This window comes from Chlamydotis macqueenii, chromosome 17 (genome assembly GCF_036417535.1).
Source record: "Chlamydotis macqueenii isolate bChlMac1 chromosome 17, bChlMac1.mat, whole genome shotgun sequence".
NCBI lineage: Eukaryota > Metazoa > Chordata > Aves > Otidiformes > Otididae > Chlamydotis > Chlamydotis macqueenii.
The window spans coordinates 1391424-1413392 of NC_141572.1; the positions used below are offsets into that span (position 1 = coordinate 1391424).

General features: G+C 47.8%; 1 protein-coding gene across 1 annotated transcript; it reads right to left on the reverse strand.

Moving 5' to 3' along the window:
- Positions 1 to 1513: 1513 nt before the first annotated feature.
- FOXN4 (forkhead box N4) lies at positions 1514 to 14846 on the reverse strand. The gene is made up of 9 exons (XM_010115916.2): positions 14764 to 14846; positions 5982 to 6145; positions 5015 to 5130; positions 4804 to 4917; positions 4523 to 4650; positions 4031 to 4127; positions 3736 to 3943; positions 2374 to 2757; positions 1514 to 1764 (listed from the first exon to the last, which is right to left on the reverse strand). Exons 1-9 carry the CDS (start codon positions 14844 to 14846, stop codon positions 1514 to 1516), a joined length of 1545 nt encoding a protein of 514 aa, XP_010114218.1.
- Between the last annotated feature and the right edge of the window lie 7123 nt (positions 14847 to 21969).

The window sequence follows — 21969 nt, forward strand, 5'->3', positions numbered from 1 at the left end:
TCTTGGAGGAGGTTGCCACGGACACAGGTGCTGGGGAAGACGCAGGCACAGGCGTTTTCCAGCCCCTGCTCCTCACAACAGGGATTTTCAGCTGGGGTGGCTCCAGCATCCTGCACCCTCCAGGTTTTTAGTACAGGACCAGGGTGAGAGGGGGGGTGCCTGGGAGCGCGTGGGTGCGACACCGGGAACTGACGGACTGGGAAATTCTGTTAACGCACGGGAACAGACAGAGCACGAGGTATAAATACTCCTGCGGGCTCACAGAGTGTAAGTAGACTCAATGCTACATTCCAACGTACAGCTTGCTTTTCGTATTCGCAGATGTTCCATCACATTTTTTGCCATGTACGTTACCAGGCACGAAGCAGGGTTTGAAAATTTTAAAACAACTACATTAGACTCAATTTTACTTGGTTACTGAGGAAAGACAGACTTGTGAATCCGTACGGTACACTTACAATATTTGGTCTCTGAATTTTTTTTAAAAAACCATGAGTTTTACAGTATCAAAAGTGCTTATTTAAAAGAAATGTAGTGTAACAACAGCGATCCAAATGGCTGCGTTTTTGATGATGAATAATTTAGTGGGTGTAGAACGGGTTACTGCAGCATTTTAAAAAAATGAACAGTGCTCGGTTTACATAATTTCTTTTCTCTTCATAACAATAAATATAAATAAATTTACAAATAGTAATACTGCCTAGCACAAGAATGGACAGAAGCACAGTACACAAGACTAATCTAATCTTTTTTAAAAGAACCCTAAAAATAGGCATAATTCCTAAACTCTTCTAGCCAGCAATCAGTTTAATAATTCAGTAGTACCACTTCCTTCACAGGGCAAGGACTGTGTTTTTAAACCTAGACATAACAGCTGTGGGCTATGGGTTTGACTTTTCCTTTTTAGTATTTTTGCTCTTTTTTTATCCTACCTCATAACAATAAATTAACAATAGTTACGTCAGAACTCTAAAACCAGCTGTCAGTCCAGTGCAAGTGTCTCCAGAAACTGAGTGGGGTCTTTGTTCAACGGCAATCGTTATTTGGCAATTTAAGGAAAAAAAGAGATATGCATGGTAGATGATCAACCGTTTGGACTCCAACTTGGTGCTGACCAGCTCGTTGACTTGAGTTGTCTTCTGCGTAGGTGGTGACCAAACAGCATCCACAGATAAATCCAGTGGTAATTAAATGTGTTTACCTTAACTGGACCATTTTTAGCTCAGTTATGTTCTAGTGAAAGTTCCTGCCAACGGATGCCTTCCAGGTTCTTCTTAAGAGCTCACGAGTCCTACAACACAAGCGTCCATCCCCCTTCCTCAGTCTCACCATGGGTGAAAGTGGTTCTCCTAGTAACAGTTTGCTTTGTTTTGGCACCCCATGCTGTGGCCCAGTAACCAGCCCTCACCTTCCAAGCATCCGCAGGAGGAGCTCTTTTATTGCTTTCAGGTCGGATTTTAAGGGTTGGGAGAACCCGGCCCCTGAGTCTGAGGTCCATGGAACGGGGCAAAGCTCAGAGCAGAGCGATGGGTTTGTTGCCCTGGGCGTTCATGTACTGAGCTGCCGCTACGTTGTCCAGGGTCGTGTAGGTGGTGTAAAGGCCGGTGACCTGCACATCCGAGAAGGAGTGATCGCTGCCGCTGGAGACGGGGGTGAGGCCAGGGGTGCCCAGGTCACAGTCTGAGAGGTGGAGCGGGGAGTTGCTGAAGGCACCCAAGGTATCCAGGCTGAAGCTGTCGTCTTTCATTTCCTCCCATATGTTACCTTTAAAAGATCAAATTCTGGTCACAGCCACACATCCAACCCGCCCGGGCGCTGTGTGTAGGGGCCAGTCCATAACTGAAGGGCTTTACCTGCTGCTTAGGACCAGTGCTGCTTGCAGGTGGTACCACCTGCACCGCAAAGGCAGTCAGAGAGTGTGTGTTTGCCCCAAATCCCCTGCTTCCACCAGGAGTTTGGACCTTTCTAGGCAGCATCTATCTACCACGTGCTACCAGAACCTCAGGGGCCATGGTAGGCACCGCCACGAGCCAGGGAAGTTCTCCTATCACAGAAGGGGAAAACCAAGGCACGGGTAGAGCTGCGGTTTCCGGTGGGCAGCGAGATGTGGGGTTAGCTGGACATCCCTGCCTACATCTACTGCAGTGCCTGCACTTGAGCCGTGAAGGTGTTTGCTGTCACATCTGGCACAGGGCAGAAGCGTTCTAGGGAAGGCCAGGGAAGTCACGCTGCAGAGGCCAGCACCCAGCACAAGCTTTTAGCTAGGTTACACCCCACCCCAGAGCATCCTGCTGAGGAGCCTGGTTATATATGCAGTGACTATGTAACCACAGAAACCATGCCCTCCCCTCCCCCAGCTTCCTTCTCCCATACCTTGCAATGCAAAATCCATGATGCTTGGGTCAAGAGCATCCACCTCCGTGTTCATCTCTGCTGTCATGTTCAGGAAGTCCGGAGGCGCGCGTCCCATGGGATGGTGGGGAAGAGGGCTGTGGCTCATGTCAGGCAGAGTATGGAGAGGAGGCGTTTGTGCAGGTGCTGGTGAGTCGGGGGCGATGCGAGCCTGGGTCTGGATCTGGTGATGCAGGGGGATGGACTGCAGTGAGAGCGTCATGATTGGCTGAGGCTGCAGCTGGGAGACGGAGATTCGGCCTTGGGCTGCTGCCATGGGGTTCAGGCCGGAGACCTCGGACTCTGCCTGTTTGCTGGGCCGCCTGCAGCTCTCCGGTCTGTCAGTGATCAGCTTGTCCAGCTCCTCTGCGCAAGCGACACCCGTTCCCAAGGAAGAAAAGAGACAGTTTAACCCATTTGTTCAAGCAGAGCCTGGCCAAAGCATTTCACGAGTGAGCGCAGCCACGTGCTTTTGCCCTAAAACCGAACAGGCAGTGTCTGTCACCATCCGAGATGCAGCACGGAGGAGAGCAAAGAGATGTCATTTACTGCCATTACCCTAGTCAGCTTCCATGGTCACCTCTAACTGAGCTGAAGAGACTTACACGGAGGAACCAAGCCACCACCGATGGCAGCCGACCCACAGTGGCAGAACTAAGCATCCTCAGCAGGTCTCCTGCTCACAGGGATACTCCAAATTCTGCTTGTGCCTCAAATAAGATTTGTATGAGACACTCCTGACAGTTTCAATGGCATTTCGTTTTTAAGCAAAGGAGAACATAATTTATCATTGATTATATGTTACAGATCTTGCAGAAAAAAACCTCCAGGTTATTTTGCCAATATTGAGCTCCTGAAAGCTTCAAAGACATGTGTCTTTATAAATAAGAGTGAGAAAGTCTTAGTAAAGGGAGAATTTTGCATAAGTGCAGACAAATAACTGCATTAAACTGTGACACTATACTAACATCGGAGGCAGCGTAACTCATCAGAAGGCCTTGGGCGTGCTAGATAGGTTAGCACGGGGTGAAAAAGTCAATCCATTTTGAAGCTGGGGATCGATTTGCACTGAGGGTCTCTAAAACCAGCTGTCAGTCCAGTTACCTCCTCCTGCGGTAGCGTATCGCCCTGCCGTACAACCTCGGGCCGCGGCAATGCCTCCACTGAGCGCAGAGCAGGGGGTATGTCAGCCGGGCAGCTCGGAGGAGGAGGCCGCTGCAAGGTGTGGGAGCTCTGCGCTCTCTTCCACATAACTTATTTCTTAAGATTCATCCATTCCTGGCCAAAGAACCATCTTCCCCCTTGCCTCTCGTACACACAGCAAAAGTGTAACGTAAGACTTACCTGGGTTAGCCATGCTCCTGTGAATAGCAGCCAAGTCCTTCCGCTTCCACTTCTGCATCTCCTCTTCCATCTTGTCGATCTTGGCAGGGTTGAGAGCCCACAGGCACCCTTTGCGAGAGGTGCCACTCATCTTGTTCTCCACCTTCTCGAAGCACTTATTCAGAGACAGGTTGTGGCGCACGGAGTTCTTCCAGCCATCAGGGGCTGTCTGAAAGAGGCAGGAGGCTGTTAGTGAAATAAAGCATGAACAAAGTACTTGTGATGTTCTCCTCCCTCCCTTCGGGTGCACGCGTACCTTGAAGTAGGGGAAGTGCTCCTTCATGAAGCTGTAGATCTCGCTCACTGGGAGACTGCCCGTTTTGCTGTTCTTCAGCGCCATTGCGATCAGACAACTACCGGACAGAGAAACACAGGACATAACAGACTGTGTACACTTAGCCATCATGCCTTCTTCTGATCTAGCAGCCTCAGGCCCATCTCTTACGACACAACCAGCTGGCTGATGGTGGGATTACCCTTCTCAAGTGCTCAGAAGTCACCCCGTGACCCTGCAGATTTTCCCCTGCTGCACTATTGCTCTACCTTTATGCTGACGCCCGGGAACCAGTTTGCTTGTTCATTCCTGCCACCCCTCAGAGGCAGCTTCCACAGAACTCCTGGGCGGATGACGGAATTTTTGTTCCCTTCAAAAGGAATCAAACACTCCCATGCTACCACACCTACAGCATTACAGTCATCCCAGCGCAGGCCACAGGCAACGCTCTATTCTGCAGAACTCTCTACTCACCTGTATGAATAGATGGGCTTGGGGTAATGCTTTGGGTGCAGCTCTTGGGCAGAGTGAGGAGCCAGGCGTGGCTGAGGGTAGTGTGGCTGCGTCCCGTAGGATGTGTTGTAGATTGCTGCTGGGTTACACTGTAGGCAGGAGGAAAAGAGGGAAAAGGTTGGATACAAAACATCCGTGGGTATGTAGGTTTAGGAATATTTCATTGTTTTTCTTTTAAAAAGAGTTTTAGATATGAATTTGGCAGGTACTTCAGGACACAGCCAACAAGCAAATCACGGTACCTGCTGTGTGTTCTGTGCCAGGGCAAACACTTGCTGTGAATGAGGCGGCGGAAAGAGTTGTTGCTGTGTTTGTAAACTAGGAGATGGCTGCCCACCCACAGCATACTGGCTCATCTGCTGAGATAAAGACAACACAGATGTCAGTCTTGAAATCACCAACATCTTTTCCTCAGAAGTGTGGCAATAACAAGCCACTGAGGGCTGCTCTTACGTTTGCTCCATGTGTTGAAACGGAATTCAGCCCCAGGATTCCCTGCGGCAGGCTGGCCTGGACGTGAATCATTGCTCCAGGTGCTCCTGCCGGGTGCATACTGCTTGCCACAGGACCTGGTTTGGAGAAAGCAAAGGCCATGAACGTTTGCGTGAAAGCACCCTTCGGAAAAGAGAGCTGGCATTTATTTTTCATCGACGCAGTTGAACACAGCTAAGCTCTGGAGCGGATAATCACACCTCTCTGTGGCTTTCCATCCCCAAAAGAACCCAGAGCCTTTTACAAATTGCAAAGATGACATCAGCTGCCTCTCAAACTCGTTACGCAGGGAGTGAAAGATGCCAGCTGTTTAACAGGCCACAGTGGTGTTACAGACACTGTATCTTACAAAAGGAAAAGAAACCATATTCAGCGGTATCTGCACTCCAGAAGGATTTCTGCTCTGAAGCAGGCAGGATGATACGCTGAGCCCTCGGAGCAGAATGCCGTAGGGAACAAGTGTGGTTACTAAAGGACGTTGACAAAGGAGAGGCAGCCGTTCAACGAACATATGCTGCAAGTCTGTCTGAAGCAAACAGGTATGGGGTAAATAAGATACTCGTAATTTTATCAATGTTGAAACAAACAAGACAGAGGAATTACCTAATTTCAAAGCTGTTGAAAACCTCTGAAATGCAAGCCTTAAATACCTTGGCCCAAGTTCACACAGCAAGGCGCCAGCAACTACGCTGCCAAAAGCCAGCTGGATCCTAAGATCTCCGTTGTGACCTCTACGGCTCTCTGCCTCTTGGAATGAAGGAAATGTATCAGCAGTAGCCTTATCGGAACACAACAGGCTCCAGGTCTTCTGAGAGGACGCAAAGTGTAACGCATTTAAAAGGAATCTGCTAATAGGAAAGCGAGCCTGTGATGGGGAGAAGAAAGGAGGCAGCGGGCCATGCAGATATTTAATGTCCTAGCAGTTTACCTGGCTGCTGCAGCATTGCGTTCTGGGCACCAAGGCTAAAATCCATCCTTCCACTGGCCATCTGTTGTAACCGAGGAACATCCACAGATGTCAGCCACGACAAGGACTGTAAGTCACTGGGGAGGTCATCTTCGCTCAGCTGGGAGGGGTCAGACGCCAAGAGTCTGCAAAAGAGCATGGAAGGTTAGCAGAGAGCAGAGATGCTGCCACGCCATCCCTGGTAAGAGGGGAGATGACCGGGATGCCGAAGCTCACGTAGGTCAGGGCGGAAAATGCATCAGGCTGGAATTCCGTGCGCAGAATTCAGATGCAACCTTTGGTTTCACAGCAGGCTGGTTATTGCCACCCTTTACCTCGTCACGTGGTCCTCGGCACAATGCAAAACATTTTGGTTAAGAGAACTTCTTGTGCAGTAGTTGTAGGGGAAGAAGGCGTAAGAACCCAGAAGAGAAACTGCCTAGGAACAAAACCAAAGCTGATTCATTATTTTCACATTTGACAGAAATTTGCACTTGTTTGGCCTTGACGTAGAAGGAACCTGTCAGGATTTTTAACCAGGCAATTCTGCATTACCCTTGACATCCAGTGACCAGCAGCCTTGGAAGGAGCTCCTGTGCCTGGCTCCTCAAGGACCCGCGTGTTCTGCTGGCTTGGACGCCTGGAGAGGGCTTTTCCCTGCTGCTGCATCCCCTCAGTGGGCACAGACCAGCAGAGAGTTGCTGCACAGACAAAACTTTACAGAATGACCTCTTCCATTCAGGTACATGAAGTTATTGATGCCTAATATAGAACCACGGAGCATGTGGAACAATTTCTCAGGCAGGTTTTGCCATACTGAACGATCAGAGTGACAAGCTGGTGACTGGAGGAACAGTAGCACCCAGCCTGCCTTCCGCTAACGAAACAGAGGCGTAACGATGACAGGCTGCTTTCGGTGTAAACCTCCGCGTTTGATACATTCCGCGTGCTCCATCCCGCCTGTTTTGTTCTGCTTCTGATAGAGTGCGCAGTACAAAACGGAAACATTGGAATATATTCACAGTACTCAAAAAGTCCTGTGTGGCCAAAACTCCCATTAAAGGCAATAAAAGAACTATCGCAAACGACTTTTACTGATGTTAAACAGTACTACCGAAGTCACGGGTGCCTTGAGAAGTAAAGCAGTCGTTACAACACGGCAGGAGGTTATCACTAGATACCCAGGGTAAATCCAAAGGGGCTCAGGTCCAGGGAAACCCCTTTCTCTTTCGGAAGAACATCGTTTAGTTGCGTGTAGTTGATCTTGCTTTCAAAACAAAGCCTTTGAAGAGCGCTCCCATAGCTCTGTTAAAGCCAGCCGCATGGTACTAATGTCTGTTCCTTGCCAAACGACGATGCAAAAGCCTTAAATAAATCTGGTCTCTTGCTGCAGTATCTTTTATGTTTTACGTGATTCTAAATCAGCTTAAAACAACAAGGCAGACGGCTGCCCAGGAGCTTTCAGCTCCTCTATTCATGATTTCGAGGAACAAGTATCAAACTTCTCTCAACTATTATCTGGGAGATCTGTAAAGCAGAATGTAATTTGTTTGTTTGTAAAAAGATTTTGAAAAGAAGAAAAGGAAAAAAAAAAACAAACCACAACACCTGACCAGGAGCCAAAAGCTGAAATCCTGGCCAAAACCCATCTTCAAATCTCCCTCCCAGCCCGCCCCGTTTTCTTTCTCCTACTGTAGTTATAGCACAATAATTAGCATTGCCATGGTTACCGCTGTTCAGTTATTTTGCGAGGCCTGGGACTTAAATCCATAAAAAGACTATCAGGTGACGGCCCCGCAGGCCCGGAGATTGGCCGGATTGGAAGTAAACAGGAGCATTAAATGATTTGAAAACCGGGCGTTTGCAACAGTTGGGCCCATTCACGGGAAGCCGATAACCCATTGTGCGGCCAACGACCGCTGCCCAGTGGCACGTGGCCTCGATTGTTTTTGAGATTCTTGCTTAATTGTTTTTTTTTTTTCCCCCCACCTCCTCCTTTTTACAAACTTCCCATTAATCTGGCTGAGTGACAGCCGACACACAACACGCATCCGCATGCCATCTGGCACCCCGGCCGCTGCCAGTCCTCCCAGACAAGTCAGCGCCTTCAACAAATAACGGGGTCAGATGGGCGGCGAGGGTCAGCACCCACTGCACACGCCTCCTGTCAGGCGATGAATCCGCCACATGCCCTTGCCGCTCCTGCGCACGGGATGAGCATCTCCGCACCGGAGGACCGCAGGAGCGGCGGCGGTGCTCAGCAGCCTTCCCAGCTTCACCTTTTCGGGAAACAAAGGCCTCTGCTCCACGCTCACCCTGGGTGCACTCGTCCTGGCCCTCTTTCTAGACGTGGGGGTGACGGGCACTACTCTGGGCATGGTTGGATGCCCTCAGAAGCTTGAACCACAACTCTCCCACTTGCCAGTTAGCACCGCGCGGCGTGCCCCTCTTGGCATCCTCACCACGCAGACCCCTGCAGCTCCCTCCCTCTCGCGCAAATGTGGATCCAAACGGGGGCAAGGACGGTGGCGGAACTTATAAGTTGGTACGGCAGTCGTTCAGCTCCATTTTAAACAGATAGGAAGATGCAATATCACATAACAACTAGACAAAGCGTGCGAGTCAGCTCTTTTTCCAAGACAAAGACTTTTTCTTCCCCATCCTAGCATGGCACGGTTGTTTCAATTTGACTTTACAGTTCTTTTAAAATCACCCCTGGCTCTTCACTTACACTTTTTTTTTAATGGATTTGTTAGTTGTCAGAATAACAGTTTTCATTAATAATGAGGAAAAAAAATATACTTAACCAGAATAAAATATTCCACATTTAAGGATTATTCTTCAGGTTTTCTTCAAAACCAATGTTGAAATTTCGTATGTTTTAAAGAAGGTGAAACTGCTTCAAGTGTGCCCGTCACTGTCTGGCCGAGGCGTTTTAAATGCCCAGATACATCCTGCAGCATAAAACCAGCTTATCTCACAGCACACAGGCTCAATGCGAGTCCTGCTTTTAGTGAAAACGTGCTAATCTAACCGCCTCTGGGAAGAGAGCTATGCGCAGTAACACCGCACGTTTTAATCTCGTAGGGTTCAATCTTTCCCACCTGAAAAATCGCCGGTGCCAAGCCAATGACAAATCTGTAAGCGCATACTGTAATATCGTGAGTGGTTTGCTCCTGCTCCCCTCCATCACCCTTCTCGCCTCACGTCTGAGGGCAAACTTCAGGAGTCAGAGATCCCGGCTTTGGAGGGGCGTTCGCAGCCCCTGGCACAACGGGGCACTGTCAGAAAAGCAGCCATTTCTTTTCATTGCATGTAAATGAGATAAATAGCGATAGGCTGTAATTAACGCACACCACGGCAAATGCCCCCAGCCGCACGTTCCCTGGGGCCAGCCCGCGCGTACGCCGAGCTGCCAAACCCCTGCGAGGAAAAGTTTACAGTCACACCTCATGTGTGGCAAACACGATAGCATTCGTAAAGGCGTGGTGAAATTGTGCGACTCCATTTTTTCCCCTCTCCCTTCAGATCTCTGCAGGAAAACACCCTTCCATTTCTACGTGTTTCTGTCCCAGAAAGGTACCTGCATTTGTAAGAATCCACGTGATGCTGAGGATCTACGCCTCGGTTCTCCCCGTGTATTGGAGGCTGCTGGCCTCCCGTGAAAAGTGCCTGGAGAGCTGTGATAGGTGCGACACAGGATTGCTTGGTGGTAGCATTCATCTTTGCTGTCTGCTCTACCAGACACTGCCCCACATATTTATCTTCTCAGGGCAACAGATCTTGGCCACCAGCCAGCCCACAGAAAGTTCACTTTTCCGGAATCAGGAAAAGTACCCGTTGGCATGAAACCCCTTTCCAGCAATCCGATGCTGAGCTCCAGACCCTCCTGCCTGCACTCAGGGATAAACTGGACTCCCGCATTTATTGCACATCACCAGAGCCTGTCAGCAGTGGAAAATCACGGTTAGATGTACCTGAAGATCTCTCTACTTCCCCCCTCCATCAAGTACATCCTGCTGGCACGACAGCTCTGAATGAAATTCACTCCCGGCATAACCTTGCGGGAATCTGCAACAAACACCGGAGCTGAATTTGAATCTATATTCACAGATCTGGATTTAGCATCTTTCTCACGCTGAGCTGTTCTAATGAGCTAGATCTGAGGTACTCCGTCAACACAGAAACCGCTGGCAAGGTGCACTGTCCACTTCTACACTGGCAAACACCGTTGCACGGCAGAATTGTCACCGGAGACGGTAGGGACTGTCTCCGCAACAGCATCACAGAGGAGTCTGCCGAACAAGCTTGTTAAGATTCAAGGGAAGCTCAGCAGCGACAAGCGTACCTGAAGATATTTTATCTCCAGACAGTTTAGTCAACAGCTGGGTGTTCAGTCTACGATACGGTGTGCAGAGTTAGGTACTGCTACGCGTGTCGCACCATTCGCATTTCAGAGCGGGGTGCCACGAGCTCCTGAGATCTCACAGGAATGCTGAAAAACTCCAAACTCCTTTTCTGCTTCCTTGTTCTGAGAGCTTTTTTGAGGTAAGATACAAACTCCGTTCTGGTTTCACTGGAGGCAGACGAGCCCAAGAAGCCTGCAAGATATTGCCTGGGTCCAGGCAATATCCAGTCCTTCCCATCTCTGCCTGCAACTGCAAGACAATTTGAAGGAGCAAGGGCCACAATTTTTTATTAATGCCGATTAGCACATTTCAGGAACTTCATAGGAAACAGCTGAGCTAATCCACTTAAATCAATCCACAGTGGCCCAAGTTTGACTGATTCCTAGGAGGTTTCTCACATTTTTTTGAAAGAATGAAGCAACTCCTGTGATGAAATTCCTCCGACACATCGAGTCATTATCTCACTCCCTGTCAGACACACATGGTGTCACGGGAATGGACACTGACATTCTCTTCAGGAACAATTACGGTTTCGTTAGTTATGCATTTGCAACCTTTTGTCTGCAGAAATGTCCTTCATGCAAGCTCCCAGACTCCATCCCTTCCCAGTCAGGAGTCCCGAGCTGTAGCTTGCTCTCCAGAAACCAAAGCGCAAAACCGGTTACGGGAGTCCCACTTAGGAGAGCTAACGTGTACTGCGTGTTGCAAAGACAAAGACTTGTCACCTTTTCCACCACGGTACTGCAGTCGTGTCCAGAATGCATGGAAAGCAGCGGTTCCGTGTTCATGTGTCTATGCTTCTTAACAGGATTTTACGCTAAACTATGCTAGCATAAAGTAATCTTTACAACAAACATTTACTCTGACTATCTAATGAGCTAAGGAACAGAGATCCATTTTTGAAGAACCAAAGGAACAATTAAAATGGGGTGAAGGAGGATATAGTCTGCTAATACGTTGAACAATTAATGACTGAGTAACAACTTTTGTTCAAGAAGTTTTCTATCTAAAACTTAGTTCCTGTTTAACGTGTACAGAAAATGCATTGCAAGGCCTTCAAAATACTACATATGGCTTCTATCAACTGGAAATAAATAGTAATATAAAAAAATAGAAACATGGTCCTTACACAAAACATTGAGCTGCGAAACATGAAGTTAATTTATCTTGTTAGTCTAGGGTTAGCTTTAAATCTTAAGTAACGTTATTTCTTCAAATAGAAGTATACATTGTAGTGATTTCTTTCAAAATGTAGATGCCATGCTGTTATCTAGAGGGATGATTTGATTCCTTAAATTTGGATTTTCACATATGCCAAACAATCCATAGCAAGTTACTCTTTCTCTCCCTACTAATGGCCTGGTTTCCATGCCGTGATTTGTTACACAATACGTAATAACCCACACATAGCTGTCCCTGCTTTGGGAACGGGACAGTCTCTGAGAAAAATAAGCCTGCTGCTGCATTTGAAAAACAAGAACGTTGAATTAGGACCATCTTGAGACTCATTTGGGAGAGAACTTCCAGGTCTGTGAGGGGTTTTGCAGTCTTAGCCCAGGCCCACCTTGGCCTCGCGTCTGCCTCCTTGGGGCTTCTACTGCTCAGGACCGGCACGTTAAACCTGATTCTGCAACTCTGCACATCACAGTAGATCTTTTACTTCTCCTGCGCTCGTTGTGTAGGTTAAACCAAGTTAGACTGCAGAAGGCGAGATTGCAGATTGCAATTTAAAATATTGCCTGAAGGCCACGGTGTTCACGGCTGGAGAACCTTGTTTCTCAGAGGCCAGCTCCAAGCCCGGTGAAGGCCACAGGAGCTCTCCACGAACTGGTAGCCTGTGCGCCGGCTCCTGTCATTTAGGTAGCTTTGTGCTGAAATAACCATGTGTGCCACCGCGCAGTGAACTTGCACTCTGCCTGTTGCTTTGATTTCAACATCAAAATGTGCACAGGAAAGCATGATGTGAGATTATTAGTTGTAATTAACAAGAATACCGTGTTAAGGGTTAAAAAACCCCGGTGTGTTACAATTCTCTGCTTTTATTCCCTGAAATGTAAAATGAACTCACTAGAAATATTCTCCTCTACTACAGTTATGAAAACATTGAGGGTAGCAGCATTTTCCTCGGGAGAGTGAGGGGCATCTGCTGACATGAAGTACTACTTTGCATTGGTAGCTAGGCAGTGACAGCACCATAACAACAGGGGCATCGGAGAAGATATGACGGCCCCTCATCATTCCTGGACAGGAGGATGTTTTATATTCCACAGCTGCATTGGTGGAAGAGATATTTGTCTAAAATAATTTTACTATGGTGCAAATAGTGCCTGGACTTCGCGTGGCAGCCTAATCCTCACCACTACTCTGTGCTACACCAAATTTACTGCAGATTCTGTGGATCCAAAGCATTCAAAGATCTGCTGAAATCAGGGTTGCTTTTTTTTTCTCGTCCATTTAAAAAAAAAAAAAGAAAAGAAAAGAAAAGAAAAAAATCCCATAGTTTCAAACTGTAAGCATAAGCCGCATGAAAACTTATCGGTATTTGCTGATCTGATCCCCTGCTTACACGCCCAGGCGCTCCCTCCCTTTTCAGAGTTTCCTCCTGCAGCAGGCAGGAAAGCCTGGTCTCTCTCCTCCGAGTCCAACTGTCCCATTGAAAGATTCCAAGTGAGACAGAAGAGTATTCTCAGCACAGCCCCAGCCTCCCACTCACTAATTGGAGGCCATTCCCCATTTTGTGGAGCCTTGATGCTCCCCCATGGAGAACTCGGGACTGTGGGTTCCAGTCTTGGACTGTGGTGACAGCAGGAGAGTAAACAGAGCTGATAGAATTTGACAGGTCTATTCTTTTCTTAAAATCATTCAGTCTAAAAGATTTTCTTTTACATAATCCAAAGTGTTTTCTCATGAAGTAGGACAAATACTGCTCTGCATTTATGGTGCAGTTCAGATTTTATGCATTTTTACCAGAATTTGCCACTATTAAATGAGGTCAAATAATTCATTTTGAAGCTGCATTAAAGAAATCACAAGTGGGTTAAAATCTTTAGAGAACTGGGATCTTTGAGTTCAAAATCTTTAACAGAGAATTGAAAGTAGTTTTTACACGCAGCTGACTTCTAAATAAAAGAAGAAACTCTTACAATTCCTGTACTGGCAGTAAGATAAATCCTATCTTTTTCCCCCAAAAGAGTGGGTTTTTTTTCCGCAGCTATGAGTTAAAGAATAGTTCTCTCCATAAAAAGGGTCTTTGTTAAGGTGGTGCGTTCTTCAGGGCACTGAAGACACAGCCTTAAATCTAAGTACCCAGAAGTCGCTCCCATACACACCCTTCATTAAATGCTGAATAATTTCTTTACAAATATTGACATAGCCAACCAAAATGCCTAGAGCAATCAGGGCTTTAATAAGCAGCAAAACAGAGTTCCACAAACCTTTTTTCCACCGTGGCTTCAGAGAGTATAACAAATCACTTGTTGAGCTGCAAGAGGCTGCAGTGCAGCGTTTGCATTTTGAATAGAGAGAGGCTGACGGAAGAATACCTGCGGCAGAGCACTTTTACCCGCAGAAATGGGTGAAAACGCACCTCGGGCTGGGAGGGAGGCGAGAGCCTCTCACTCCTCGTTTTAAAACAAGAGAATAATTTGGCTTCTCACTGTGAGAACTGGAGGCTGTTCTGCTATTCTGTAGTTCTTGGAACTTCGCATCATGTGACAAGATGTAACCTAACTTAACCCAGGGCACCGCGATTCATGCAGAACTGTCCCCTGACTTCCAACAATGCTTTAACATGACAAACGGATGCGCAGCGCTACAGGTAGATTATCAAAGGCTGCTGGCAAACCCAGGTTGGTTCCCGCCGATATTAGAAGCCCTTTGAGACGTCAGTGCTTTGCAGTGCTACGTAAGCACGCCTTTTAATGAAAAGCCCCCCCAGGGTCTATTGCACCTGATTTAGTCTCTCCACGACTGCTTCATTACAATGCAAAATGTGATCTGAAAGGGAACTTTTCAATCATTATTATTTAACAAGAATATCCTTCTCTGGCAGCACTCGTACAGTAGAGAGAAGGCCAGCCCAAGGCTTTGGAGGCGTGTTCATCAAACATAGTTCAGTATCAAAATGTTTTAAACAGGAATGCTTCTAAATAAGTAACGCGTTGTAACCGGTCACCAGCTCAGAAATCTAGTGTAGAGTGGAGAAATAATGCAGTTAACTAGGGGAAAAAGAAAAAAAAAAAGGTGTATTTCTACATGCTAAGGGTTTTTTTTTTTTAGGAAATAATGAGAAAAGAACATCAGCTCACAGGCTGTGACAGCGCAGCGCGTATTTTCGAAATCGGTAAACGCCTCACCTGTACTCCTGCGAAGGGTGGCGGTTTGGCCCTGCATTCCTAAGGACTCCTGACATTACGGACGGGGTGTCACTTTCTATCATCTCCTGGGGGAAAGACAAGCGCGCGGGGCGCGGCGGGTCGGGCACGGGTAGCTATCCAGCACTTCAGCAGCGAGCGCGCCGCGCCCGCGCCCGCGCCCGCGCCCGCGCCCGTGCCCGCGCCCGCGGGGCAGCCGAGCGCAGCCCGTGCTAACGCGACCCCCAGCTGCTCTTTGGGCCAGGCAACGGAGGGAGATGTTTTATGGGGGCGGTAAAAAAAAAAAAGCTCAGAATGGGAACCTGGCCGCTGATGGAGAGAGGCGGCCGGTACCGGGAGCAGCGGGGAGCGCTCCCGCCTCGGAGCTGCTCTGAAAATCCCATCAAAGCCCCCGCGCAGCGTTTAGGGAAAGCAGCCGGCGGTGCTGGAAACGCGCCCGGGCTGCTCCCAGGGAAAAGCGGGAGCTCCCGAGGGAGCGACCAGGCCCTCAGCGGCGGCCCGGCAGCCAAGGAGGAGCCGCCGCCACCCCCGCCGCCCCCCGCCACCCCGCAGCCCGGCCCTGCCCGCACCTCCCCGCCGAGCCCCCGCTTCCTCCCTCCACAAACCTGGCGGGGGCCGGGGCCCGGGGGCCCGGCGCGGCTGCGGGGTCTCCCTCTGAGGGGAGGCGGTGGGTGAGGGGGGACGGGGGAGACGGGGGGGGGGGTCTGGAGGTGGCCCTGAGGGGGATGGAGCCGGCGGCTGGGAGCCGCGGCGAGTCGGCGGCGGGGCCGGGCTCCAGCCCGGTTTTAAATTTCCCTCGCAGGAGCTGTCCAGCCTGGAGCATGCGCGGCCGGGGGCCGCCCGCGGGGTCGGGGCCGGGGCAGGGCCGGGGGAGCGCGGCGTTTTCCCGGCAGCCGCCGCAGCGGGAACGCAGGGCCCCCCCGCGTCCCCCCGTCCCCTCCCGCCCCCCGCCTCACCGGGCCCGCCCCGCCAGCGCCCGGGGGACCTGGCCGCGGGGAGGGCGGGCCGGCTGGGCAGGGGAATGTGGACGAAAAAAAAAAAAAATCAGAACACCCAAAAAAGCAACTTCTCGCAACTTTCCAGAGAGAGGAAGGGGGAGGTGGACCCCCCCCCAGCGCGTTCAAACGGGCACCGGCGGGATAAGTGCGCGAGGCCGGTGCCCGCAGACCCCGCTCGGCCGCGGCGGGAAGGGAAAGGGCGGAGGGGCAGCGCCCGGGGCCGCTTCTCCCCGCCCGCTGCCGGCGCTTTGCCTTCCCCGCCGCTGGGCCCGCCGTGACCGGTCAGCGGCCTCCTGCCCCTCCGCGGGAAGGTGCGCGGGAGCGGGCGGCTGCCTGCCCTCCCTCGGGCGGGCCCGGCGGCGCGCAGCGCCCCGCGGAAGGGAGCCGGGGAGGGGCCGTGCTGCCTGTCCCGCCGCCTCCTCGGCCCTGAGGGGCCGGCAGCGCTGGGCTGTGAGGAAACCGGCCCAGCGCCGGCGGCCGGGGGGCAGAAAATGGCTTCCCGGGCGGGGAGCGGGGTCCTGGGAGGAGGAAGTGGGGCTGGGGATGCCAGGAGAGCCCTGGGCGGGCTGGAGAGCAGGCCGCGGGGTGCCTGGTAGGCGCCGGCACCTTTATTTACCTAAGTTAATACTTAAAAAATAAATGGGAAATGGAAGAATTCGTTCTGACAGACATGCTTTTGCTTCCTCTTTCACCATAGGCTTGCAAAGTGCAGTGCACCCATCGGAGAGTGAAGTCTGAGAGAAAGGCGCGAGGTTAGGACAGCGTTACCTCCACGTAGCAGAGAGATGGGAGCGAAACCAGCTGAACCAAGGTCAAACCCCGTGTCAGCAGAGGGACAGCCACAGAAACTGTTGGCCTGGACATGCTGTGTCTTTGCTGGAGACCAGAGTTTTCTCGTTATAAGCCCATCATAAAAGCAGGTGCCAGCCTTTCTTGGACATGAAATATGGCCTTATGTAGAAACAGTTCGAAATCTGTGATGAAGCCAGGTCATTTGGACTCTGCCTTTGTGCAGTCTATAAACGTGGACTTTTATGTCTGTATATCAATGCTTTAAGTATACTTGCAGAATGAAAACATGGAAGATCTCATAATAAATGTATTTCCTTGTGCTTGGCAGTTTACCGCACAGTATAGAGGGAATGAAATGTGAGGACAGGGGAGATCTTTTCTTCTGCTCTTAATGAGAATCTGTTCACTTTGATGAGCATCAAATCTCTCTGTGTTAATTACTGTCAATAGAAATGGAGAGTAATCAATACTTCTCAGCATCAGGGCCTATACCAGGCACATCTGGGGAACGGAAAAGCAGGATAAAAAAGTCACAGTTTGCACAGTTGCAAGTGTTCCCTTAATCGCAGCAATCCATTGTGCCGTTTTGTAACTTATTAGAAGGTCATCTTACAGTCATTCTATACTTCCCTTGGAACTTTAAAAACACTTTTTTTTTTTTTAATGCATTCCTGTAGCTTAATATTTGCAGGAGGGGTAAGGATAAAACACGCCATTTCTTTTAGACTGTCTCAGAATCTGCTCAAGCCATTGTGTTGAACTTTGCGCTCGACTGGTTTCCTTGTGGCAATGCATTCAGCGCCACAGATCCGCTTCTCTCGTTCAGGTGATTTGCATACCTCCTGCTTGGGAGGGCCAGATCGTACCAGGTACGGAGAAGAAGGGAGGCTTCTGCCCGTCTTGCTCACTAGGGGAGTTTAAACTGAAATATGGAGGGATAAAGAGCTTAGTTCTCCAAACACTAGGTGAGTACGCAGCAAGTTGCAACAAGGAGAGTTCTAGTTAAATGTTCCGGAGGTTTTCACAATGAGGGTAGTCCAGCATTGCAGTGGGGCACAGAGGGATGGTGACAGGCCAGAGCTCTGAGCAAATAAATCTGCTTGGGCCCTGCTTTGAGCAGAGATCTCCGGAGGTCCCTTCCAACCTAAATTACTCTCTGGCTCCGTAGAGGTGGCATGTAGCAGTCCTTGGGAAACACGCACATGAACATTTGCAGGCTGGGGGTTTGTGACTGTTAAGCAGAGCCTGGACGAGTCTGCCAGTTACTCCCTAAAACACTGTTAAAATTATCAAACAGTTTTAAAAGCAGAGTTTCCTCAATAAGCACCTGGCCTTGGAAGTTACCGTGTATGTTTCTGCTGTTACTTCCGTAGATTTTTTTCAGAAATTCTTTGACTGTTTTGTGTTATGTCAGCTCAAAGTTTGAATGCTGCCAAACTGCTAGTTGATGACTGGATTCAGAGAGATTGCCTGGAACCAGGCTTTGCTTGGTTTAGGAGTTCTCTCACCCAGTTAACGTTACGCTGGAGACATTATGCTGTCTGAGAGAATAGCATGAAAAGGAATATCAGCGTGTATTATTTTCTTATATACATCAGTTAGGTTCCTTTATGTGATTTGAAATGAGAGAATACGAGATATGGACAATTGCTGTTTTAATTTATAGTCCTGTCTAAGTTAAGGAATAGAGCAAGTTTACCTGACACAAGTAAAGTTATTTTTACAGTGAATATTAGCAAAGAAATGTGTACTGGGTATTTCTATTAATCAATTTCTATCTATCTAGTTTACTTTGTCAGCGTGGAAAATCACATGTAGCCTTTAAAATAACGTAATGTTCAGTAATTAAATTCTTCCTTTCTTTGGAGTAACAAGTTTGTAGCCAATAAATAATGCAGTAAAACAAGAGAGGCAAAAGAGGGATCTGCTTTGTAAAGGCATTGACTTTCTTGTGTGTGAACTTCTCCTAAAATTATCTTGAATTTCTATAGACTATCATTTAAACTGTAGTAGCTTCCTTTGGATGATGAACTGAATTCATTTTGCTACCAGCTGAGGTCATCATAAAACAAGTTTGTTTTGTTTTCCACACTCTCAAGTGTGCCTTAGGAGACAAGACAAAGAAGGAAAAAAAAAAAAAAAAGCAAGGGAGAGCTGAGGAGCCCTCAAAAGCAGAGATCTATGAGAACTCTGTGAAGGCTTTGACCTCTGCTTTCCATCGAGTCAGGCTGTAAAATCAAAATATTTTCCCTACCTCAGGCCAATTTGAACTGGGACTCCTGGTTTCTACGTTGAAGCCAGCATGGTTGAAAAGCAGCTTGATGTTTACTCGTCGTCCTTTTTGTAAAAGGACATTAGTGTGTCCTGGCCCTCGATCTTACTCCTCACTTGGCATTTTTTCTGACTTTAGTTTTCCTCCTTCTTCGGCTGAGTATCTGAAATGTGCGTAGAAAATAATGATGTGAACTAAGATCAGTGCCCTCTATTTAGTGAAATGAGGTGCTTCGAAAAGCAGTTAGTGCTTCCGAAACAGGAATAATTTCCTTGCACACTTCAAGCCAGCTTTGTTTTATTTGAAAGAGTGGATTCTTTACCTCCTCCTTTATTTACCCAGTGCCTCTACAATTCATCCCTCCATTGCCCTCAGTACCAAAGCGACATATTCTATTTACATTTTAAACTGCAACTTCATATTCTGTTCTATGGTAAATTCTCGGTCCCTGAACAAGATGGGAAGTACATTATACTTCATCCCCCTGCCAGTGCACAGATTCTAAGTTTCTGTTTGCATTCTTTCCCTCAGAAATAAAAAGCAGCTCTTTCAATTTAAACCCAGGAAACTTTACAAGCTTCCTCCTTTTATTACAATGCAAAATCACTGACCGTTTTTTTTTTTTTTCGAATACTGTATCGTAACAAATTATACTTAAAAATCATTTAGTGTGAAATTGCAGATTAATCCCACAGGGATGGAGTTTTAGTACTCGTCTGGCCTCTTGGGAGCATACAGATGGTGAATCTGAGTTTTACAAAAGGCACAATCACTGATTACATGCATGGATGTAACGGACAAAAAGGCCTTCCTCGCGCTAAGGTGAGGAACGTTCACTGGAGGTCCTAGTGCCTGGCTGGTTCAGGAAAAGCTACATTTTAAAATGCCTTTACTGTTGAAAAGTTTCATCATGTGTATCACACACAAAGGGAAGCCTGCTTTTTACAGCCTGTGGGATCCCGTTTTTACTTTCTAAGGCAATTACTATTTTTCTTATTCTTTTGTTGTTGTTTTGTTTTATTGCATCTTTAGGAAACACACAAACGATGATTCCTTCAGGAGGAGTTAGGCAGCTTCTACCACTGTCCTGTTACCCGAACTGATGCCTGAGGGTCTCTGTTCATCGGGGAGAAAGTTGTCCTGCTCTGTATGATGTGCTGCTAGTCTGGCCTGTAAGAAATTAATCTTTATCCTCACGAAGATGGTATTGCTGCCCTGTGTAGCCATGAAGTTAAAACTGCCACCTGACCTACTCACTGCCTTTAATGTACAATTGTTAATACCTAGGGACAAAATCCATCATACTGTGTAATCCATCACGGTGTGTCTGGGTTCACTGGGGTAAGGTGTGTCGTCAGAAGGAGAAGCCGCTTTGCTGGAATCCCAACTTAATTTTTCTGTGGGTTAGGATGTAGTTTTTAGAATGCAGTGTTACTGAATAATGCTGAAGTTTAGGATAAAAATGAGTTGGGGATAGCTGCTCTTTTTCCCTCAACTGTTCTCATTATACTTATATGTGTCTTAGAATGTCTCTAAAATACTAAACAAAAATATGTATTTGATAGATTATTTCTTTTGAGGCTGAAATCTCCTCACTACTGTACGTTTGCAGAGTGCCTGGAAAAATGAGCCCGGGGCTTCTAAATGCCCCCGTAGCACAAATAATACAGAGCCGTCGTGATCTGCGCTTTAAGAGGTGGCAGAACCACAAAACCAGACCTGCTAGCACGCACAAAGCCTGACAAGCTGTTTGTAATTTAGCCACTTAAATCTCAGCATAGCACAATTTTATCTTTGTGAGTAGGCTACAAGAATATTTTGCCTTGATACATGTCTGTTTTGGGGCAAAACATCGTTTATAGGTAGTGTAATTGTGCAGTGCAATGGTTATTATATACAATATTGTGAAGCAAGTGTTGTGACAAGAGAATTCTGGTGGGCTGGCATGTTTTCCCCCCTCCAAATGTCCAACATAATTGCTCTTATCACAGGCTGTTAGCAGATTTTAACCCTCAGAATTTCATTAACGAGAAAGCGATCTCTGAGAAATGTAGTTTTAGTGTATTTTTACTTTGCCTCCAGCAAAATGGTTACTTTCAGAAGTGCAGTGCCTTACACAAGATTGTAGAAATGAGAGAAAATTGTGACTGAAGCTAAAATTGCTTCCTTGAACTGCTCTTTGTCTGTAGATACTGTGCCATGTATGACAGTCCCAGCATGTGCAGAAGGTGGTATTCCCTTCTTAAAATATGTGGGTGTAAAAACTTAGTGTCACCCTGAATTTTTAATGTCCTAAATTTAGACAGTGACGTTAGAACAAGTCCTTGTAATATGTAAGGATAGCATTAATGCTTTTATTTTGCGTTTTAGGGGATAAAATGCGTACTTTTGGAATTATATTTTTTCAAATATAGAAGGAAATCAATATGCCGCTGGCTGATGGATATAATTTACAATCTAGTTTGTCGTTGAGAGAGACTGCTTCAGCAACCGAGCACGCTGCAGATGAAATCGTCAGGTTTGATCTCTATTGCTCTTTTGTCAACTGCAGTTTATCTACAGCTGAAGAACTCCGCAGAAAATCATGGGCAAATTCCACCTATTTCTTCCCCACAGTAATTAGCTTTTCTTAAAATAATAGTCCTGACTGTCTTCAGGAAATCTCTGTGGATTGTGTTGTGCAGATAATGACAATGAATGCTTTTATGTATACCCATGCTCACGTAAAGTTTTTTCTCTTTGCAGCTGAAAAGTTAGGAAATAATTAAAAAGGAAAATTTTACAGCTGCCTGCTTTCAGCTTTGGGTAAATACACAACTTTTTGTCACAGCAGCAATGAACGTTGACTCCGTAAGTACTTTGGGAAGTTTGTCTCTGAGGGGCTATTTGTTGCCTCACTTGGAGGCACAGCTGAATCTTCGGCCCTTGAAAGGATAAATCAGTTGCTTCACACGGTGATGGACACCTGGAACAGAACCGGTCAGCGTCAGAGAGAGCCTGGTCTGTCCACCTTGCTGCCCAGCGAGGCTGCTGCGATGTCTCACCTCAACAGGGTGGAATTAAGTTTGCCCAGTGTGTTACTCGCTGAGCCACACAGAGAGACAGGCATCATTTCAAGATCACGAT